Source organism: Talpa europaea (assembly GCF_964194135.1).
Source record: "Talpa europaea genome assembly, chromosome: 12".
NCBI classification, from domain to species: Eukaryota; Metazoa; Chordata; class Mammalia; order Eulipotyphla; family Talpidae; genus Talpa; species Talpa europaea.
Genome location: NC_140079.1, coordinates 85,907,976 through 85,928,406, shown reverse-complemented (window position 1 = coordinate 85,928,406; position 20,431 = coordinate 85,907,976). Strand labels below are relative to the sequence as shown.

Sequence of the window (20,431 nt, the reverse complement as noted above, 5' to 3'; positions counted from 1 at the left end):
AGAGTATATTCCGTGGAACAGTATTTCCACGAGGGGCCCGGTGGCGAGAACAAGCAGTCTCACTCAAAATCCACTTAGGCCTCAGATGGTGTTTGCTGAAAGAACAAATGGGATCCATGGCCCTCATCTTGGAATTTTGTCACCCCGCTGTCTCTTCCAACAGAAGGCGCTCGATATACTCATTGTTTGTTGACTGCATTTTCTAAGGGAAAGGTCACAAGCCTTGGAAGGGCTCTCATTTCCTGCTGAGGCTCTCCTGGGCAGGCTGGGCTGGGTCCTGCAGACTGAGGAGCCACCCCTAACCCCAAGGCATAGGCTACTTTCTGGTTGGGAAATAAGGACCAAACCCTTCTCCTGCAGCTACTCATTTACTACGCGGCTGGTTCCTGAGTTCTCACCTCACCCACACCTGAGCCCCCGACCCACAGTCTGCCCAGATCTGACTGCTCAGAGGAAGTGGTAGGAGTATCTGGTCTGTGTCAGTTTCCAGCTTGGCTACTTTATAGCATTGAAAACGAGAAAATCACTTCATCGTTGAGCCTCAGTTTACTCATCCACAAAACACAGCCATTGATGCCCATGTCTGCTCCTTGGTGGCCTCTTTACACTTTCTGAAGCATAAAATGTCAACAATAATTCAGTCTTCAAACAAATGTTTATTGCACTTTTACTGTGTCACACATGTTATCTTGTTAAAATTTCAGTCTGCACTGTAACTCTTTCCTTTGAGGTAGATATTATTAAGCCTCATTTTATAGACGAGGAGTTGAGACTTAGGGAGGGAGTATGGTTACCAGCTATGGGTTGGGGCAAGCCCCAGCCTAGATCTGCCCCCTGTTCCTATACTCTCACCACCCACTTCTCTTTCAGAGCTCCCTGCCAGTGTCAGTTAGCTAGGGCCTTCCATGCCCTCCATCTGGGATCCCTCCCCAGGCCTTAATCCCCCTCAGCATTTGCCTCTTACATAAATAAGCAGCAAGGGGATGTTTTTTGAGACAGTGGAAAAATCTTGGTTGCACCTGTTACTGAGATAACACTGAGAAAAGTGTAGAATCGCACTCTTCATTTTTTTATATATAAAAAAGTAGGAGAAAGGTGTCAGGTTTAATCTTTACAGGCACTTTTCTTTTTCACAAGTTTGGAAACTTGTGGGATCCTTGAGGGAAGTCCAGGGATGACTTTTGGTTCCCAAGCCCCTGACTCAGTTGCCTACTTTAGGGCCCAGTCAGTGCCTAGCGCCTCGGCAGCCTCAAGCCCAGCGTGGCTGCCGCTCAGCCGCACTCCTCGAAGATGTCGGGGTAGTGCCGGAACAGTACAGGCGGGTCCCGGTCACCCCGCATGGGCGCCCGCGGGACAGCCCGGATCCCCGGCCTCCGGCCGCGCCGCCCCCCGGAGCAGGAGCGGTGGATCCACTGGTGAGCTTCCACGGCGAACTTCCTCTTGAAGCGCATGCCGCACTCGGGGCAGGGGAAGGGCCGCTCCCCGGAGTGCATGCGCCGGTGGCTGACCAGCAGCGACGGGTAGGTGAAGCGGCGGCCGCAGTCTGCACACACGTGGCGTCGCTGGCCGGCCTGAGCATCCCCTGCGCCCTGGTCCCAGGCCTCCTTCACCGGTGGCGGTGCTCTTGCCACGGCCTGGCTGGCCAGCGAGTCAGGCTTGTGTTTGAGCAGGTCTTCGGGCGGTTCCTTCCCAGGAGTCTTTCTGGCCCCCTTGGCTCGTGGCTCTTCCTGGGGTTCTTCTTCCTTCTTGTTTGGACCATCTCCTGGGGAACAGGAATTACATTTATTTTTTGACACACCCAATAATAACTTCATATTTCATAATTATAGAAATAAGATTTTGCTTTTACAACTGTGTGCCACACTGTATGGAATTACATTTAAAAACATTTGTTCAGACTGTCTGGGTTTGTCAGGTGCTTTTACTTATGGAAGTGCCAGAAAAACACTGCCTAGTGATTACACACGACGCTGAAGGATGGTGAGTGGAGTCAGGTGTTGGCAGAGTGACTTATTTGGGGGGAGGCAATGGTTCCTTTACTTCCCAGCCTTGTTGGAAGGATTAAATGAGTAGAGAAGCAGGTTAAGCACTTGACCTAACTAGTAGCTATTATTATTGTGGTGTTTTTTTTGTTGTTGTTTTGTTTTGGGTTTTTTTTTGGCAGGGCAAGACTTTTGCAAATGAGAAAAACGTTCAAGATCACTCTGCTAGAGGATTTTGAGGGGAGAAGAACCAAGAACTCAATTACTGAGCATTTTCTCATGTGCCACTTTGCCTTGCCTTGTGAAAGGCAGGCCTGAAGCTGCCAGAATCTTAAGGGATTTTAGTTGTTTCAGGAAAAAGGGAGAATGGTGTTTTCTCCAGGAGGGTCCTGAAAACCTGGGTCTAGACTTGATTCTCCTACATAGATCTCATCTTGACTACTGTCCCAAGTTTGCACCAACTTTGCACCAGGTCTGCGTCTTTGCTACTCTAGGTCCAACAGGGTTTGGCGCTTTGATACCTTTAGAGATGCTGGAAGTGGGATCTGAAAGAAAACCTAGCTAGGTAGGAAGCCCTGGGGCCAGGTGGGGGAAGACTTGGGACCATCCCTCACCTCTCCGAGCTCCTCCCAGGCTTTCCCCCTCCTCAGGATCCTGGGCGGCGGAGCTCCAAGCCTCACTCTCCTGTTCCATCCAAGAGATGAGGGCTGGTTTGGGGCCCGGGAATCCTGGGAGAGAACAGGGATCACAGTGGTGGCCTGAGAGGCGTCCTGGAAAGATGGCATCCCCCTGCCAGGGTGAGGGCACCTCCTCAGAACTTATGCTCAACCTGAACACGGTCTGCAATGCTCCTGCCTGGGGGAAGTGGATGCGAGGTGGAAGGACTCCCGAGGGGGGTACCTGAAGTCCTGGGAATGGGAGGTGGCTGGTGCCGTTGGCGGAATAGTGCGGGATTAGGGCTCACAATCCTCTCCGTCCTTCTATATCATCTCCCCGGTGAACCCCAGTGGAGGAGGAAGGGGCTCTGACCCGGGCCTCACCGAGCGCGCCCAGGTGGCCGTAGGTCTCCCGCATCACGTCCCGGTACAGGGCCCTCTGCGCGGGCCGCAGACACCCCCACTCCTCCGGGGAGAAGTACACGGCCACGTCCGCGAACCTCACGGCCGCGGGCTGCTCGCAACCAGGCCGGCTGGGCCCGGGTCTCAGCGCCAGTAGCGGGGCTGGGGGCGGCGCCATGGGCCTCCCGGCCCAGAGCAGCGGCCGCCGGGTCCCCACTCCCGGCCTCAGCTTCTTCCTCCGCAGAGAGGGCTCCCGGCCCCGCCCAGCTTTGCTTCGAGCCCCGGCTGGGGACCGACGTCGCAGGGACTGGATGCTGGGGATTCGGGGACTCTAATGGGAACAGAAAACCCCCCTCGATGTTTATTCACTTCATGGCAGCTTGGACATAGACAGCCGGGTTAAAGGACCCTCCCGGAAGGTGCCTTTAGAAAATATGGCGACATCCTGGCTTCAGTTGTCACTAGCTGCTCTTAAGGGCGCCATCCCTTGATCGTCTCGAACTTGCCGCCTGTCTGGCTTCCCGCGCCTCTTGGTCCACTTGCCCTTAAACACAATGGCCGCCGGAGCGGGGCTTTTAGAGTGGGGCGGGGGCGGGGGCGAGGGAACGCAGGGCAGGTCGCGGGGGAACGCGCTTGCCTTCAAGAAAGATGGACGGGCCCGGGCTTCCCAGGCTTCGCTTGCCCGCTCTACGCCGCGGCCGGTGATTGGTCGCCAGCGGGAAGGGCGGCGCTCGCGGCCTGGGACTGGCGGGGCTTGGGGAAGACCGCCCTGAAGGCCCGCGGGCTGGTCGCTCGATCGCGAGGACCTTGTCGTCTGTGGGGCCTGGGATTGTGTCCCCGATAGCGAGAGCTGGGACCCGGGCCCCCACCGCTGCGGGAAGACGCTCACATCCTTGGCCAACCCTGGGCACGGCCGGGGGAGACACCAGGTACGCGTTTGCAGTCTGGGCCGCGTCTTGGAAACACCCGATTTCCTGCAGCCTCGACTCGGCTTGCTCAGTCCTGAACTGGAGCTCCGGGCTAAGGGACGTGCTGGGTGAGGTGGGAATTGGAAGGAGGAAATTTAAAATAACTTTCCCACCCAAACTAATGAATACGTGATATTTTAAAAGTAATACAAAAGATTTCTAATGACAGAGCCCCCTGTACACTTGCTGTGTTCCCAACAGGCAACTACTTTTAACTCTTAATTAGAATTATATTGTACATACGGTACAATGCACACACATCTTCAGTCCGAAGTTCGCCCAGTTGAATACAAACAAATGTATTCAGCCCTGTTACTCATCACCCAAAATGATATATGATACTGATGTTACCCCTGAATGCTTCCTTTCTTCAATCAATATGCAATTTCTTATTGTGGTAAGATACACATAACATAAAGTAACCATCTTAAAGTTAAATTTCAATGGCATTTAGTACATTAACTGTGCACCCATTGCCAACTACTTTCATTAACCCTGAAGGAAACCCCCACCATTAAATAGCCATTTTCCCATTTTTTCTACACCCCCCCCCCCAACTCGTGGCAGTCACTAACGTGTTTTTAGTCTCAGGATTTACTTTTTTGGGCATTTCATATAAATGAAATGGTAGGATGTGTGTGTGGCCTTTGGTGTCTAGTTTATGTTTTCAAGGTTCACCCTTGCAGCATATATCACTACTTCATTCTTTTTTTTTTTTTAAGATTTATTTATTTATGCATACAAGAACTGGGGTAAAGGCCAGAGGTGTGGGGGGTGAGAGGATTCACCAGAGACGGAGTGGGGAACAGAACAGGCAGACTGACGAAATACACTGCTGAGGGGAGGAGTGGGTGAGACAGGAGAGGTCTGCTGCGCCATATGGGCCAGGGGACAAAACTCATGTCGCAGTGGCTGCTGGTAGCTTGATAGCACTGAGAAGTGGGTCATCTTAATGGCTTATGGCAGTGGTTTATGAGTCCAAGATATCTTCATCCCCATGTTTGTAATATTCCTGCAGTTAGGCAGGATATCAGACGCTATTTACTTAGCATAGGGCTCATCACTGGCGATAACAATACCAACCTGGTTTCTGGGTAGCAGCTCACAGCCCCATCTTCTAAGTCTCCCCCTTTTCAGATATGTTCTTCATGGCTGATTGAGCCTAGTGCCTTTTCAGTCTATATTTTCAGGGCTGACCTTGTTATTTTTTAGCAGGAATAATTTTTGGCTTTTAGTGTGACTTCTGGTTTCACCTCAGTAATCAAATGCTTATATTAAAATTTTAACTTTTTGAGTTTTGGAGGTGTCTCACTCTATTCACTGTCATTAATGGTATAGAAAAGGAAAAAGGAAATATATATTCTCAGAAGTGAGTCCCCCTTTTTTTTTTTAAAGATTTATTTTTTATTTATTTATACAAGAACTGGGGTACAGGCCAGATGCACGGAAGGTGAAAGGATTCACCAGAGACAGAGCGGAGAACAGAACAGGCAGACTGACGAAATACACTGCTGAGGGGAGCAGCGGGTGCGACAGGAGAGGTCTGCCACGCTATGTGGGACTCTTGCTGGCCGGCTGGGATGGAACCCGCGCTGCAGAGGCTGCCCACAGCTTCACAGCATGGTGCGCTACTGCCTGTGCCACCAGGGGAGGCCCTGAGTCCCCTTTTAAACAGAATCAACTTTATCTGAAGAGAAACTACAAAACTTTTCACCTGAACCAAAAAATACTTCTGTTTAGGCACTATGCTGTAAATTCTCTATGGACTAGGGACAGGAAAGATTTAAGAAGATGGAGCTAACCAATAAACTTGCTATTAACTAATTTGCTTGAAACAAACTTTCAAGGCTAAAACTGTTCCAACATAAATGGCTGCCAATCATAAAAATACAAAGATGTGTTGCTTTTAAATTAGTTTTACTGCCCACCAAATTGCAAGTGTTTGTTCAAGATTCTGGATAATGATGAAATGTTATACACTGGAGATCATTATGATTCATAATTTTTACTTGTCAGTTACAGGGTGCATTAAAACCTTAAGCAAAAGCTAAAGTTTCTTGCATAAAGCTCAGTCTTATATTGACGCACTTAGGGATGAAGTGTAATGAAGTTTGCAACTTACTGTGAAAAATATTAAAGAAAATAAGATGGATAAAAGATGGATTGACATAAGGTAATGCAAATAGCAAAACTATAGAATCCAGGTTAATTGTAGAATCTAAGTGATGGGCAAATGAAAATTTGGCATAAAATTCTTTCAACTATTTTTAATATCTGAGAAGTTTTATTATAATGTTGGGATGGGGTGAGTTTCTTCAAATTATAAGTACATGCTAGGTCCCTTCATACTTTTATCTCAGACCATCCTGTGAAGTTGACATTAGTCCCATTTTACAAGTGAGACAACTAAGGGTTAGAAATGTTGAATAATGTGTTTAAGGCCACACAGCTAGTGGGGACTATGCTGAAACAGGAATCCAGGTCTACTAATTCAGAAAAGGCTATATGGTAAAGTAAAAATCACAACCAGTTGCTATTAATAATCATCTTTGAAACCAAGAGGTTCAATAAAGCAGTCTTTGGTTAAAAGAGGTATTTGAGCCACCCAACATCACACCTGGAATGAAAAGTAGAGCTAGCAGATCTAAATGGGTCAGAAAGACCTCTTTTAACTGTTGACACATACAAGCATTACTGTAAAAATTAGACTGGATTTGTCTTGATTTCAGCTCTAATCATAAGTTACTCTTTTTTTTTTTAAAAAAGACCCCAGTATGATATGCCAGCTGCTGTGGCCCAAGAATACATCTTTATTCAAAAGATGTAAAATCTAAGGAACATGCAAGTAAAAACACTGCAATCACTAAATCATAAAGGTGTGATAATTTAAACTCATAGTATGCCAGTTTTCTGCACTATGTGCACAGTGAGTGTGAGGCGGGAGAGTTCCTCACCTAAAGCCACTGTCCTTCCTCTGGCCACCTCTAGCTTTAACCAGAGTGCCAGCAATGGTGTGCTGCCACATGTGTCTTCTTATCAGATGTTTCACCTGCACTGGCTACAAGTCATAATCCTTGGATGAGTACCCCCATGGGGACAGGCCCAAGGTGTGCTTCTAGTCAAAGGGATCCCCAGAATGGATACTGGCTCCTTTAATAGGCTCTTGACTTTGGGGACCCCATATCTGAGGAACAGAAGAAATACAGGCAGAAAGCAGAATGGTGTGAGAACAATTCATACAGAAAAGTCAATTAAGTGAATGGTTTGCAGTGAGACTTAGAAGTGGGAGCTGGAACCTCAGAAAGTAGGTTCAGCCCTCAGGTAGCCTTTCAGATTCCTACCTCTTTTTTCTTTTTTTTTTTTTTTAAAGATTTATTTATGCATACAAAAGCTGGGGTATAGGCCAGAGATGCAGGGGGGTGAGAGGATTCACCAGAGATAGAGAGGGGAGCAGAACTAGTGGATCTACTGAAATACACTGCTGAGAGGAGCAGCAGGTGAGACAGGAGAGCTCTGCTGTACCATGTGGTTCAGCAACCTGGCAGGGATCTGGTGATAGCTTGATAGCGCTGAGACTTAACCCCTGCACCACCGGGGAGGTCCCACCTCTGCTCATTTTTTTTTTTTTCCCTCTGTTCCTCTGTTCATTTTTTAACACAGAGCTTTATTCTCTTAAATACCCACTTTCTTTCCTTGTCCTTCAAATGCATAAACCTCGTTCTTCCTTTCCAGACAAAACTAATCATCTTTTGTGAGCTCCATCTCCCACACTCTTGAAATATATCTGGAAAATACCAGGAATGAACTGGGGCACCCTGGCCTCCCAAGACAGGGACTGACTCAGAAAGCCCTACTGCAGGTTGCTGCCACCTCGCCCTTTCCACAGAGCGATGGGCCCACTGGTGGGCTGCCAAGGCATACTTGCTCTTGAAGCCCTTGCCACACTCTGGGCAGGGGAGGGGCCGCCTGTCAGAGTGGATGCGCCGGTGACTAAGGAGGAGAGAAGAGTAGGTAAAGCGGAGGCCACAGTCCGGGTGTTAGGGGGAAAAGGATGTCCCAAAGCAAATTCCATATAGGCTTTGTGGACTCCACCCCCACCCCAGGTCAAAGCCAAAGACACTGGGAACTCCAAATCCCATTGTAACAGGGTGGTCCCCAGGAAAGGGGGAGGTTCCCTGCCCCACCCAAGGGAGGGTGGAGCTGAACCAAGAAGAGGAGAAGCTGAAGAAGAGACTGAGGAAGGAAGCAGGATGGAGCCAGGAGACCTGGAGGAGGCGCATGGAGCCTAGAGACACGTGAAGAAACTGCGCTTGTCTTTTGGTCGTGGACGGGGTGACACAGATGTGGGTGAGACCCGTGGAGAGGTGACCATGGCAGCTTTTATCTTGATGTTGATTTTGCTCTTTTCCTTCCGGGCTTGTTTGGTTGTTTGTGATCCTTTTCTGTGGGTCCCCACTGGAAGATGCTTTAGACTTGTGGCAGGCCTTGGGGCCTTGCTCTGGGCCAATCCCATATGGATGGACTTTTACCCACGAGGGGACGGGTAACTTTGGGTGCTTCATTTAGAAACTAGACTCTTTGCCTTACCTGTATTGTTTCCTAGTTTTATTAAAGTTCCTTCCCATTAAAGTTTCATATGTTTTGTGTTGATGCGGCGGATGGCAGAACCCATTTAGAATGGGCAGGTTTGCGGGGCTTGGGCTGCCCCTCTCCCTGTCCTATAACACCATCACCACCAAAGGGAAGGTGGCTGGGACCTGAGGGTGGGGTTAAGCAGCCAGGTGGATACAAAAGGCAGACACGTGGGCTTTGGGGGCTCTCCATTTTTGGGCTCTCAGCCAGCTCGCAGTGTCCGGTCAGCTCTGAGAGTGACTTTGGGTTCCAGGTCGTCGGATCGGGTAGGACGCATTAAAGACTATTTCCCTATTTTCTCCCTGAGTTGTACATTTTCCTTATTTCTTTTTCTCTTGTAAATAAACCTTTTATTAACCCTTTTGCGTGTGTCTCTAGTAGAGTATTCATAAGTCCCTTTAAAGCGCGCGGGTGAGGACCCACAGCCAGGAACCCGTTTAATATCGGGGTTGCTCTATAACACGGGCAGGGGTAGGGCTTCTTACCTGTGTGCGTGCGCCTGTGGATAGCCAGCAGGGAGGGGTAGGCAAAATGGAGGCTGCAGCTGGGACAGCTGTAGGGCTTCTCTCCAGTGTGCTTGCGTTGGTGGATGGCCAGCAGGTAGGGGTAAGTAAAGTGACTCTTGCAGTCTGGGCATGCATAGGGCTTCTCCCCAGTGTGAGATCTCCTGTGGATGGCCAGGGAACCCCCTTGGCAAAAGCATCACCCGCAATCAGGGCAGGGGTATGGCTTTTCACCTGTGTGGATGAACTGATGCTGGAGCAGGTACTTGCGCTGGGAGAAACGGGCCTGACACTGGTCACAGGGAAAGGGTCTTTCTCCAGAGTGGACCCGCTTGTGGTTGGCCAAGAAGGAGGGGTAGCTAAAGTTTCGGCCACAGTCTGGGCAAGAGTAGGGTGGTTTGCAGGCTGGAGTGGCCTTGGGCCAAGGTTTGATGGCACTTGACCTAAGGTTCCAGCAGAACTCCGGACAGCCAGCTTTGTGACTGGGGTCAGGTGGCATGCAGGACGACAACCACTCCTTGAGAGACACTCCTTGGTGCTCCATCTCTTTTTGCTTTGAATTCTTCGGCCCTTCTCTCTCCTCACTACCCTCCCTGGATCCTGAGGCAGGGAAAAAGATAAAACTTGAATTCAGTAGCAGGTTCCAGACTGTCCTGCCCTGGGCAGGTTCCAGACTGGGCAGAGCATGAATGGCTGAGTAAATGGCCCCCTGGGGGTAAGACTAAATGATAGGGGCCTCATTATCAAGGTCTCAAAGTTAGCCTGGAGTCAAAGCAAATTCCATTGTCTGAAGGTTAACACAGGAAAGTTCTGAAAATGAGATAAATGGAGAATTGATAATATTAAACCCTACTCCTTGGGCATTAGGATGGTGATGGTTCCAGCTTCCATAGAGCTAATAATCCTGATCCTGTTTATAATCTCTGCAAAATAGCCACTGAACGACCACCAAAAACTCTACATGTAGGCTGCACTCTAGATTCCCCAGGGGAAGACCTGAGAGCAAACCTGTATTATGATGTCATGCCTGCAGGAGACACCCGCTTTTTCTTTTTAAACCTCTGAGAAGTGACATTATCCACGTAACTCATACCCAGAAGGAACATTTGTCTTCATTTTATCACACACAGAACCACTTACGTTTTTTCCCCTTCCCCTGCCTTGGAAGCTCCAGCTCTACTGATCAAGTGGTACCCTAAGGCCCAATGTAGCTGTTCTGTTGAGTCATTTTGCAGGAAAATGGGAACCTTTCTAGAGATGAGATGCAGGGAGACAGGACTTTAGAGGGGGCAGTGTGTGCCAAGGATCCCAGTTGGGAGAGACAGCTCTCAGGGGCCTCCTGCTGGGGGTTGCTGTGAGGTACCTCCACCTTTCCCTCCTCTCTTTTGACGGCCGCTGGGCTCCCGCCCACTGGGTCCTGGGCCTCCGAGCTCCACGCCTCCACCTCTCCTTCCACCCAGGAGATAAAAGCAGGTTTGGGGCCTGAAAGTCCAGCGAAGGGAAAACAATGGGGGCGGCGGCTTCCTCAGTGCCCCACACTTCCAGCCCGCTCGCCGGCGGGGACTGAACCCCGCCTTCCCACAGATTCCTGGGGCCGGGCGGGGCCGTCGGGCCTCACCGAGCGCGCCCAGGTGGCCGTAGGTCTCCCGCATCACGTCCCGGTACAGGGCCCTCTGCGCGGGCCGCAGACACCCCCACTCCTCTGGGGAGAAGTACACGGCCACGTCCGCGAAGCGCACAACCCCGGGACTGCCTTTCCTCATCCGCCCGGGCCCGGCCTCCTCGCCTCCATTCGCCGGGAGCGCGGCCAGGGGCGGCGCCATGAGAAACCCTCTCGGTGCCTAGCAAAGAGACACTTCCAGGGTAGGTGGAAACGCCATAGCGTTCCAGTCTTTCCTCGGAGTCCGGGGGGCGGAGAGCCCTGCCCTTATCAAAAATGGCGCCCCTGTGCCCTCAATATCCTTTGCCTTTCCTCTCTGCCCTTACTAATCCCAAGGAGGAACCCCGGGAGGTTGGGCCCCACGGCCGAGCAACCCGATAGGTGACGTGTGTTGATTGGATAATTTCGGGTGGACGGAGAAGAAGGACGGCTGTGATTGGTCTTCCCAGGGCGGCCTATTTGAAAGACTAAGGTGAAGGAGCTAGTGGGCTGAAGGCGGCCGGCTACGAGGAGCTATGATTCCTAACAGAGAAGTACCTAGAAGTGAAGCCTCTCCCTTCTGCAGTTCACGTGAGCCTTCTTTCTGGCACGTCCAATATCCGGGGCCTGGAGGTCAGCTCCGAAGGGCGAAGGCAAGGCCGATTCTGAAGGTGAGGGAGTGAGGGGCGGCCTGCTCGCGGTCTGGGCTCTGTGGCTCGGGCAGGGCGGGCCCAGGCGCTGCGGGACCCGGTTCCTACCCAGTGTTTGTTTTGGCCTTTGCCCAAGGTCACCGATGTCTTCCCTCTTACAGAACCAGAAGCTGAGAGACAGAAAGGCCAGGTGGTGACAGCTCCTGGCGGCAGAACTGGGATTTAAAGTCATCTTCTGCTTCCCTTCTTCAGCCAAATGCTTGGTGTGGCACCCTGTACAGAGTAAGTACTTAATAATGTTAGGTATAGTTGCCATTATAACTATATTACCCTCTGTACCCTTCTCAATCAGAAAACCTGTGTTCAAATTAGAACTCGTTAAAAAATTGCATATATGGGGCCTCCTTGGGTGGTGCAGGAGTTAAAAGTCTCAGTGCTATCAAGCTATCTCCAGCCACTATGGTCTGAGTTCTATCCCGGCCAGGGAGCTGACCCATATGGAGTGGCAGACCTCTTCTGTCTCACCTGCTGCTCCCCTCAGTTCCACCTGTTCTGCTCCCCACTCTGTCTCTGGTGAATCCTCTCACCCACTGCACCTCTCGCCTACACCCCAGTTCTTGTATGCATAAATAAATGTTTTAAAAGATTACATAAATTAATAATAAAACTGGGTATTAGCACACCCCTTGAGACTGTTTTTCAGATTTTTTCAACTGAGAATTCGTAAAAGCTAAGAAGGAATGTTCTTGAGGTTGAGAACAAAACACTGTCCATTCCCATGGTAAACAGCCAGCAGGGAGACCCCAGAGAGAAGGGAGGCTTTTTAAAAAACTGACATGGGTCTCCTTAGTGGCGCAGGGGTTAAAGTCTCAGTGCTATCAAGCTATGGCCAGCCACTGCAGCACGAGTTAGATCCCTGGCCAGGGAGCTGACCCACATGGCACAGCAGACCTCACCTGTCTGGCCCGCTGCTCCCCTCAGCAGTGTTTTTCAATAGATCTGCCTTTTCTGCTCCCCATTCTCTCTGGTGAATCCTCTCACCACCATCCCCCCCCCCACATCTCTGCCTACACCCCAACTGTTAAAAAAAAGTCAACATACAATAACAGACAGAAAAATATTTGAAAATTATGTCCCAAAGGACTAATTTCCTCATTAAAGAACTATAAATCAAGAAAACAAAAACTAACAACCCAATAGAAGAATAGGCAAATAATATGAACTACAATTCATATAGAAGAAATTTCTTTAAACATTTGGAAAAATAACCACCTATAGATGGAAGAATACAAATTAAAATTACATGAAGGATTATATTAAAAATATTTTTTCATTTATCAAATAAGCAAGAATCAAGAAGTTTGCTCACACTCCTGTCCAAAATAATCCCCCTTATCATTTTTATCCCCTCATCCTGTACTGACAACTTTCTGACATTGTGTGCCTTTTCCTTTAGCCTACTATCTCCATGGAGGCAAGGACTTTGTATTGTTCATTGCTACATCTCCATCTTCTAGAACATTACATGGCTTGTGATAGTTGCCCAAGATATCTGTTTAATAAAGGAGAGAATAATACACTATTAAAAATATGGGATGAGGCCTTTCCATACATTCCTGATGGAAATGTAAATTCATAGTCTCCGTGGAAAACAATTTGGTAATAAGTATCCAAATCATAAGTACATTAATGTATTTATTGCTTAATGCGCTAGTTTGTTTGGAATGATGAAAAAGTTCTGGAAATAGTGGTGTTTTCACAACACTGTGAAAGTACCTAGTACCCCTGGACTGTATACTTAAATTTTTTTTTTAAAGATTTATTTTATTTTATTTTATTATACAAGCATTGGGTACAGTCAGAAGCGTGGGAGGGTGAGAGAATTCACCAGAGCCAGAGTGGGAAGCAGAAGAGGCAGAAGAACCGAAGTACACTGCTGAGGGGAGCAGCAGGCGGCAGGAGAGGTCTGCATGCCATGTGGGACCCTCCTCCGGTGGCCGGGGAGCAGCCGGGGATCGAACTGGCGCTGCAGAGGCTGCAAGCAGCTTCGCAACCCAGCGCTCAACCACTGCGCCCCTGGGGAGGCCCTTAAAAATTTTTTAAATGGTAAAATTTTAGAAAAAAAATCACAATTTTGTAACCTCCATAATGATTTAAAAACCACTTATTTTGCTGCCATACTTTTTTTCTTGATCACCACTTGTAGGATTTATACAAAGCATCCTATGAACATAGTATTTTATTTGTGGTAATTACTCATGATTAGCAGTAGACAGGACTAGGAACAAAGACTTATAACATCAACTATAAGCAAAAGTATTTGGCCTTGTTGTAACATCTTATAGGTTTTCCTGTACCTTTCCCAGATGGGTTGACATTAACTTTTGACTCTGCATGTTAATGTTTCCTGCTCTTGCTTTGAATAGCTTCCAAACTAGTAACTTCTCTGTTTGGTTGTTAAGCTTTAATTCACAGGAGAAATAGAATACTTTTTTTATTTTTCATCTTCCCTGTTTCATTCTTGGAATTTTGGAAAACATGTTTTTCTTAAGAAATGCTGGGAAGGAATTCCCACATGTACACACTGAAAGGAACCACAGGGGCTCTAAGTCTGGAGTTGGATCAAGTCTAAAAATTAATTGAAGGCAAGAGCCTTGCACTTTAGGCGTATTCAACAAGATCAGTAGCAACGTGAGAAATCCAGGTGGGAGCATCTCTTAACACTTGGGGGTTCTTGTAAAAATTAGATTGGAATATATATAAAGTCCTTACCACAGTACATGACACATGATAAATGCTTGGTGAAGTAGCACTAATGCTATTGCAGTAGGCCAAAGGAGAAAATGATACAGTGAATGCAGGCCACGGCTTCAAGAAATTTAGCTGAGGGCCTCCCTGGTGGCGCAGTGGGTTGAACGCAGTGCTGTGGAGCTGTCCGCAGCCTCTGCAGCGCAGGTTCGGTTCCCAGCTGGCCAGGGAGATTCCCACGTGGTGGGGCAGACCTCTCCTGTCTCACCCGCTGCTCCCCTCAGCAGTGCTTTCGGTCCGTCTGCCTGTTCTGCTCCCCACTGTCTCTGGTGAATTCTCTCACCCTCCCACTCTTCCGGCCTGTACCCCAGTGCTTGTATAAATAAATAAATAAATCTTTTAAAAAAAAAATTAGCTGAAAAACAGGAAATGGGTCAGAGGCCAGAGGAAAAGTTTTTGTTTTTAAACATGAATTTTAACATGCGTATTGGCTGTGTGTGTGTACGTTCTGGACAAGAGAGGGACTTTGATATCACAAAACTAAGAAAAAGAATAATAGATGGGGCAAAGTCCCTGAGAGGGCAGAGTAGATGAAAGCCAAGCACAGGGCCCTCCTGGTGGCACAAGGGGTTAACCACCGCACTATGAAGCAATCCTCAGCCTCTGCAGCACAAGTTCGATCCCCAGCTGGCCAGGGAGCTACCCACACGGCGCAGCAGACCTCTCCTGTCTTGCCCGCTGCTCCCCTCAGCAATGTATTTCAGTCAATCTGCCTGTTCTGTTCCCCACCCTGTCTCTGGTGAGTCCTCTCACCCCCCACATCTCTGGCCTATACCCCAGCTCTTGTATGCATAAATAAATAAATCTTAAAAAAAAAATAAAACAAGCACAGTTATACTGATAAACATTCCATATGGGGGACTTCCCCTGAGATGGGATACTAGTCAGCACACTGATAAATTTGGAGACATAGTGGGGAGTAGAAGATTGATGTTGCCATTTGACACCTGTGTTTTCTTAGTATAAAAGGCATTTACTAGTTAGGGATATATGGAAGACATAAGTGATATTGAAGGTCTGAGATTGGAGAGCAGAAAAGGTATTGTGGGGCCTCCCTGGTGGTACAGCGGTTGAGCGCTGGGTTGCAAAGCTGCCCGCAGCCTCTGCAGCGCCAGTTCGATCCCCGGCTGCTCCCCGGCCACCGGAGGAGGGTCCCACGTGGCGCGCAGTCCTCTCCTGCCACCCGCTGCTCCCCTCAGCGGTGTACTTCGGTCCTTCTGCCTGCTCTGCTCCCCGCTCTGGCTCTGGTGAATTCTCTCACCCTCCCGCGCTTCTGACTGTACCCAGTGCATGTATAAATAAATTAAAAAAAAAAAATTAATCTTTAAAAAAAAAAAAAAAAAGAAAAGGTATTGTGGCTGGCCCTTCTTGTAACTGATTTTTTTTCTTGTAGCTCATATAGGCATGAAGGCAGATAAGAGATTAACCCAGGGAAGGACTGTGTACTAGTTAATTCTTGTTAACAAGTCACAGAAGGGGAGTTTATTGAAAGGACACTGGTCTCAGGGCCAGGATTACACTGGGTCACCAAATGGACCCTGGAAACTTGGAAGTTTTCTCTAAGTGCCTTAGAGAACCTTGGAAATAGTCTTTGATCTCTGCCCTCCGCAAACCACATACTGGAACTTGGCCTCCAGTGGCTCCCAATTTTTATGAGTTACAGTCCAGGCTCAAAGAAAATTATAAAATTCCTAGGTAAGGAAATATTTGGGTCAGCGTGTTGAGCAAGGTAGGGAAAAGAGCCAATTCTAAAATAGGGGGCTATGCAGACATTCTAGGAGGTGTCTGCTAGGGCAGGTCTTCTGGTCTGAGGGAAGCTAGAGCTCCATCAGAACTGTAAAAATTTCTATTTCGTCAGCAGCTAGATTTACATTTTCTAAACAGTAATTCCACAAGGAACCTAAGTTATTGTTCATACATTTTAATGAGACCCAATCTGGTATGGCCCCTTGGGGCTGTTTACCAACCAAGGAGAAAACAAACAGTTACAAGCAACTTGCTAAATACCAGAACAGAAGTAATCACAAAAGCTGAGCTCCCCAGCTGCTCCCCAACTCTGGGGTTGAGATAAAAAAAGCTGAAGGAAGAATAGGGGTAAGAGGATGACCCACTCCAGCTGTTGGAATATGAGATACGTCATATTTGGAAATTCTGATAATGGTAGGCCTGTTCCTTTAACTTGGTAAAGCCTTACTCTGAGCATTAACTCAGGGATGGGTGCTGTGGAGGCCTGTCAAAGATTAAGACACATTCACTGCCACTGCCCTACAGAGCTTATGTGAGGGAGACACCAGGAACTCAATTTAATAACTAGAGACTCTTCCTGCTTTGTATTCAGTTACGTTTCTTTCTATTCTTCTTCAATGGTCTCACCTCATTTTTTGAAAAAAATTGTTAACTAAGGACTCATAGAACATTCTGTACTGATGTCTCCTTCTTCTGATAAGAATCGGGGAGAGGGCCTCCCGAGTGGTGCAGCAGTTGAGCACTGCGTTGTGAAGCTGCCCGCGGATCCCCGGCTGCTCCCTGGCTGCTCCCCGGCCACCGGAGGAGGGTCCCGCATGGCACGCAGACCTCTCCTGCCGCCCGCTGCTCCCCTCAGCAGTGTACTTCGGTCCTTCTGCCTGCTCTGCTCCCCACTCTGGCTCTGGTGAATTCTCTCACCCTCCGGCGCTTCTGACTGTACCCAGTGCTTGTATAAATAAATAAATAAATCTTTAAAAAAAAAAAAAAAGAATCGGGGAGAAACAGACCCAGTGCTCAAGGATTTTCCAGCCACTGGCTGCCTGAAACTAATCTTAACCCATTACCTAAAATAAGTGGCCAGTGCCATGTTTACTCTTGCTGCTAAACCAGAGCTCCTGCTTTTCCTTACAATAAATCTCCCAAAGCCCACTGAACTTATATGTCCCAGAGGCAAGTTCAAGCAGTTTTCTAGACACAGGTGCAGAAGACTTAGCTTTATAACGAGGTTTAAAAAAAAAAAAAAAAAGGCTTACATATTTAGGCATCTGCAGCCTAATAAACTCTAAATAATACAGAGCTGCCCCCAAATCCAATGCAATCTAGATCTGTTAAAACAATACAGACCAAGTAGGTATACAGTATACACTGTCATGTTGGCTTATTTTTGCATGGCCCTTTAAATGGTACATTGAAAAACCACCTGTTTGGAAAGAGATTACATCTAAGAATTGAAATACTGTCTTTCAGGAATGATTGACCAAATTAGTGCTATTTAACCTAAAAACATGGGGGCAAAGTAGTTGTGATTGTTATCCAAAGGACTGCCAGGTATCAAATATATTCTGGGGAAGGCTTACAGAGAAGGATGTGGTAGTTAACAGCCATCTAGAGGTCAGCGCTATCCCACAATGAACTGACCCGCCTTGTGAGGTAGTGAGCTCCCTGTCAAAGGAGATTTTAAAGCAAAGGTAGAAGACCATTTGGCAGGAGTGTTGTAAAAGGGGGATAAATGAGGCTTGTTTAAACCTGGTTTGGAGAGACAGAGTAGGGGAAGATCCTGTCCCCTATAAACTGGATTCTCCTGACTGCATGCAAGGGGACAAGTAATCCCTGTGTGCAAACTAGAAAAAAACAGACCACCACTAAATAGATGGGGAGAACTTTAACCCTGATATCCACACACAGAAATTCTTATAGGATGGGGTGGCTTGGAAAACTTGAATCACATGAGGGCACCGCTCCTAATGGGACCATGTACTAGCTCACACAGAAGGCAGCCAGTGTGGTAGAAAATACTAAATTTCAGGCCTACGGAGCAAGAGACCCGAGCTTAAGTTCTGACTCTGCCCTGTCTGACCTAGGGCTTCTCTTTCTCTTCTCTGGGCCCCTCCATGAAATGCAATGAACTTTCACAGTCCTGCTTTTTCTAAAGGGCACTGCCCTTCTGGCTGGGCCCGCCTACAGCAGATCTCGGGCTACCATTTTGGGCCCTGGGGCTACACTTATGGACAGCCAGAGACCACCTCTGGCGGAAGCAACGGCCACACTCCAGGCAGGGGAAAGGCTTCTCCCCGGTGTGCAGGAGCTGGTGCTGTGCCAGGTGACTCCACTGAGCAAAGCGCTTAGAGCACAGGTCACAGGCATAGGGCCGCTCGCCTGAGTGAACACGCCGGTGACTGGCCAGGAGCGAGGGGTAGGCAAAACGGCGGCCACAGTCCTCACAGGCGTGCAGCTTCTCCTCTGTGTGCGTGCTGCGATGTATGGCTAAGGAGCCGCTCCGCCGGAAGGCACGTCCACAGTCTGGGCAGGGGTAGGGCTTCTCGCCTGTGTGCAAGAGCTGGTGCTGGAGCAGCGTACTGCGCTGGGAGAAGCGGGCCTCACAGTGCTCACAGGCATAGGGACGCTCCCCAGAGTGCACTCGCCGGTGACTGACCAGGCGAGAGGATGAGGAAAAACGCCGCTCACAGTCTGGACACGGGTAGGGCTTCTCCCCAGTGTGGATGCGCTGGTGGATGACTAGGGCCGTGCGCTGGCGAAAGCGACGGTTGCATTCTAGGCAGGTGTAGGGCTTCTCTCCAGTGTGTGTTCGCTGGTGGATGGCTAGCAGGGAGGGGTAGGCGAAACGACGCCCACAGCTAGGACACTGGTGGGGCTTTTCGCCTGTATGTGTGGTCCGGTGATTGGCCAAGGACCGGCTCCTACGGAAGCAGCGGCCACAGTCAGGGCAGTGGTAGGGCTTCTCCCCTGTGTGGATCACCTGGTGCTGGGAGAGGTTCTTGCGCTGGGAGAAACGTTTGCCACACTGGTCACAAACATAGGGACACTCACCAGAGTGTGCCCGCCGGTGACTGACCAGCAAGGATGGGTAGGAAAAGCGGCGTCCACAGTCTGGGCAAGGGTAAGGCTTCTTCAGATTCTGGGCACACTTGTGGCTCTCCAGAGCCTGGTGATCAGGGAAGGTACAACCACAGTCAGGGCAGATGGGACCTCCAGACGTCTGCCTGGGGATTAGTCGGGGTTTGCTGGGCCGCCGGCCTCGCTTCCCTTTTCGTGGGGGCTCTTTAGGTGGGAATACTTCCTTCTCTCCATTCTTCTTTCTGGTTCTGGTTTCTATAGGAACAGAGAAAAATTAATGTGGGCCTCCCTGGTGGCACAGGGGTTAAAGTCACAGCACTATCAATCTATCACCAGCCACTGCCGCATGAGTTCCATCCCAGCCAGGGAGCTATCCCACATGGCACAGCAGACCTCTCCTGTCTTGCTCGCTGCTCCCCTCAGCAGTGTATTTCAGTCAGTCTGCCTGTTCTGCTCCCCGCTTTGTCTCTGGTGAATCCTCTCACCACCACCCCCACACCTCTGGCTGTATCCCAGTTCTTATTTTTTTTTTAATATAAATTATATTTTTTAAAGATTTATTTATTTATTTATACAAGAACTGGGGTACAGGCCAGATGTGCAGGAGGGTGAGAGGATTCACCCGAGACAGAGCAGGGAACAGAACAGGCAGATTGACAAAATACACTGCTGAGGGGAGCAGTGGGCGCAACAAGAGAGGTCTGCCGTACCATGTGTGACCCTCGCTGGCTGGCCAGGATCAAACCGGCGCTGCAGAGGCTGTGGACAGTTCCACAGCACTGCGCTCAACTGCCTGCGCCACCAGGGGAGGCCCCCTGTATCCCAGTTCTTGTATGCATAAATAAATAAATCTTAAAAAAACAAAAAGATTAAACTGACTTTAAAAGGGAAAAAAAGCTTTGGAAGAGGTTAAATGTAAAGCAGGAAGTAGAAACAGAGATTTGAGCTGTCAGTGACTGTCATAACACCCTCTATGCCAAGGATTCTCAAATTTTATTGTGATCAGAATCATTTGGGGGATTTATTGAAAGATTGCTGGGCCCTACTCCCAGTTGTGGATTCAGCAGATATGGGGTAGGGCCTAAGAATTTGCATTTTTAACTGTTCCCAAATCATGCTGCTGCTGGTCTGAGGCTCACACACTGAAAAATACTGCTGTCAGGAACTGGAATTAAAATATTTTATCTACTGATTCTCAAGCATAAATGTAATCCAGATCAACTGGGGCTATTAAAACACACACACACACAGCAGTTCCTAGACACCCATATGAATAAATCAATAGGTCTGGAATGGGTTCCAGGAATCTATTTTTACCAAATTCCCCCAAGTGACTTAGGTGTAACTGACAGCTACTTGACAATCCACTT

The 20,431-nt window shown here is 48.7% G+C and overlaps 1 protein-coding gene across 1 annotated transcript; it reads right to left on the bottom strand.

The window, feature by feature from the left end:
* Positions 1–1,173: 1,173 nt before the first annotated feature.
* LOC311182405 (zinc finger protein 688-like) lies at positions 1,174–3,218 on the bottom strand (the record flags this gene model as incomplete). Its single annotated transcript, XM_084251162.1, has 3 exons — positions 1,174–1,762; positions 2,597–2,710; positions 3,023–3,218. 3 exons carry the CDS (start codon positions 3,216–3,218, stop codon positions 1,272–1,274), a joined length of 801 nt encoding a protein of 266 aa, XP_084107288.1. The 3' UTR covers positions 1,174–1,271.
* Positions 3,219–20,431: the final 17,213 nt, after the last annotated feature.